The 1,156-nt window shown below is 51.6% G+C and overlaps 1 protein-coding gene across 1 annotated transcript; it reads left to right on the forward strand.

Annotated features, from left to right (window-relative positions):
- Positions 1-254: 254 nt before the first annotated feature.
- LOC115243828 lies at positions 255-569 on the forward strand. The gene has a single exon (XM_029821080.1). It carries the CDS (start codon positions 255-257, stop codon positions 567-569), a length of 315 nt encoding a protein of 104 aa, XP_029676940.1.
- The last annotated feature ends 587 nt before the right edge of the window (positions 570-1,156 follow it).

Consider the following 1,156-nt stretch of genomic DNA (forward strand, 5'->3'; position numbering starts at 1 on the left):
GCGCACACTTCGAGTATCGCTAACAACGACGATGGACGCACCGATCTTCGTCGATCTTCAAGGTTTCGTAGTTAACGAGAGATTCGTCACGAAAGAAGTAGCCGTATTAAGAAATGGCGCGGAATTGACGCATCACATCTTTCGCCCACCGATGCTTGGGATCTGCTAACGAGAGCGAAAAATCGCGAGCGTGTTGGTTGACATCTAACCATCATCAACTAAAGTGGTATGACGGACACGTGAATTACGGGTCGATGAATAGACTCGTTCGGGACGCCGTATGCCGAGAATCTAGCCCCGATTCAACGATAAGGATCTACGTCAAAGGTCACGAGAAGAAAAAATGGCTGATCGAGATCTTAGGAAACGTCGCCGACGATCGCGATGTAGCCGTCTCCGTCGAGACTATCGACGCCGATTACGAGGATATCGAACGTCTGGAGACTCTAAACGCTTCGCGGGCCTTTCGCTGTAGATATCACGCGAAGAATTGCGCATTGGAGAACGCTTGCAAATTGCATGATTGGTGGCTCGAACGACGCGATCATTTGCGTAATATGTGCGATTGATTCTATATTAGACACACGAAAGCTTTGGATGTAATGTAGCGTCTTTATTCGCTTCTTTCGGCAATAGTCGAGTTACACGATATTGCGTGAATCTAACGCGCATCGGATAATGCAACGTGTTAGATTTATCTCGCGTTCGTTATTCGGTGCGCGACGTACGATATATCGAACCGCTGGTGCTATTCGGCGGCGTACGGCGAGGCCGTGTTTATTTTGACGGCGCGGGAAACGCGCAAGAAATAGGGCGTGGTCGATCGGCGCGTGTTCGGCAAGGCCGTGTTTATTTTGACGGCGCTCGAATTGCGCAAAAACAGGGCGCGGTCGATCGGCGCGTGTTCGGCAAGGCCGTGTTTATTTTGACGGCGCGGATTTATATCGGGTGATACGGCTGAGTATCTCGGCGCGATTATAATAGTCTGATCGCGGTAAAACCGTGTCGGTGCGTTCGCGGTCCTTATCCGCGTATTCCCAGGTGTGCGGGGGTATGCGACCGGAGATCGAGAATCCTCGATCGGGCGGAGAACTCTCCGTCCCTTGCTTCCGTGCGCGGATATAGGCTTGCTATCGGATGTCGAGAAGTCTCGACG

This window comes from Formica exsecta, unplaced genomic scaffold (assembly GCF_003651465.1).
Source record: "Formica exsecta isolate Colony F162 unplaced genomic scaffold, ASM365146v1 scaffold736, whole genome shotgun sequence".
NCBI classification, from domain to species: domain Eukaryota; kingdom Metazoa; phylum Arthropoda; class Insecta; order Hymenoptera; family Formicidae; genus Formica; species Formica exsecta.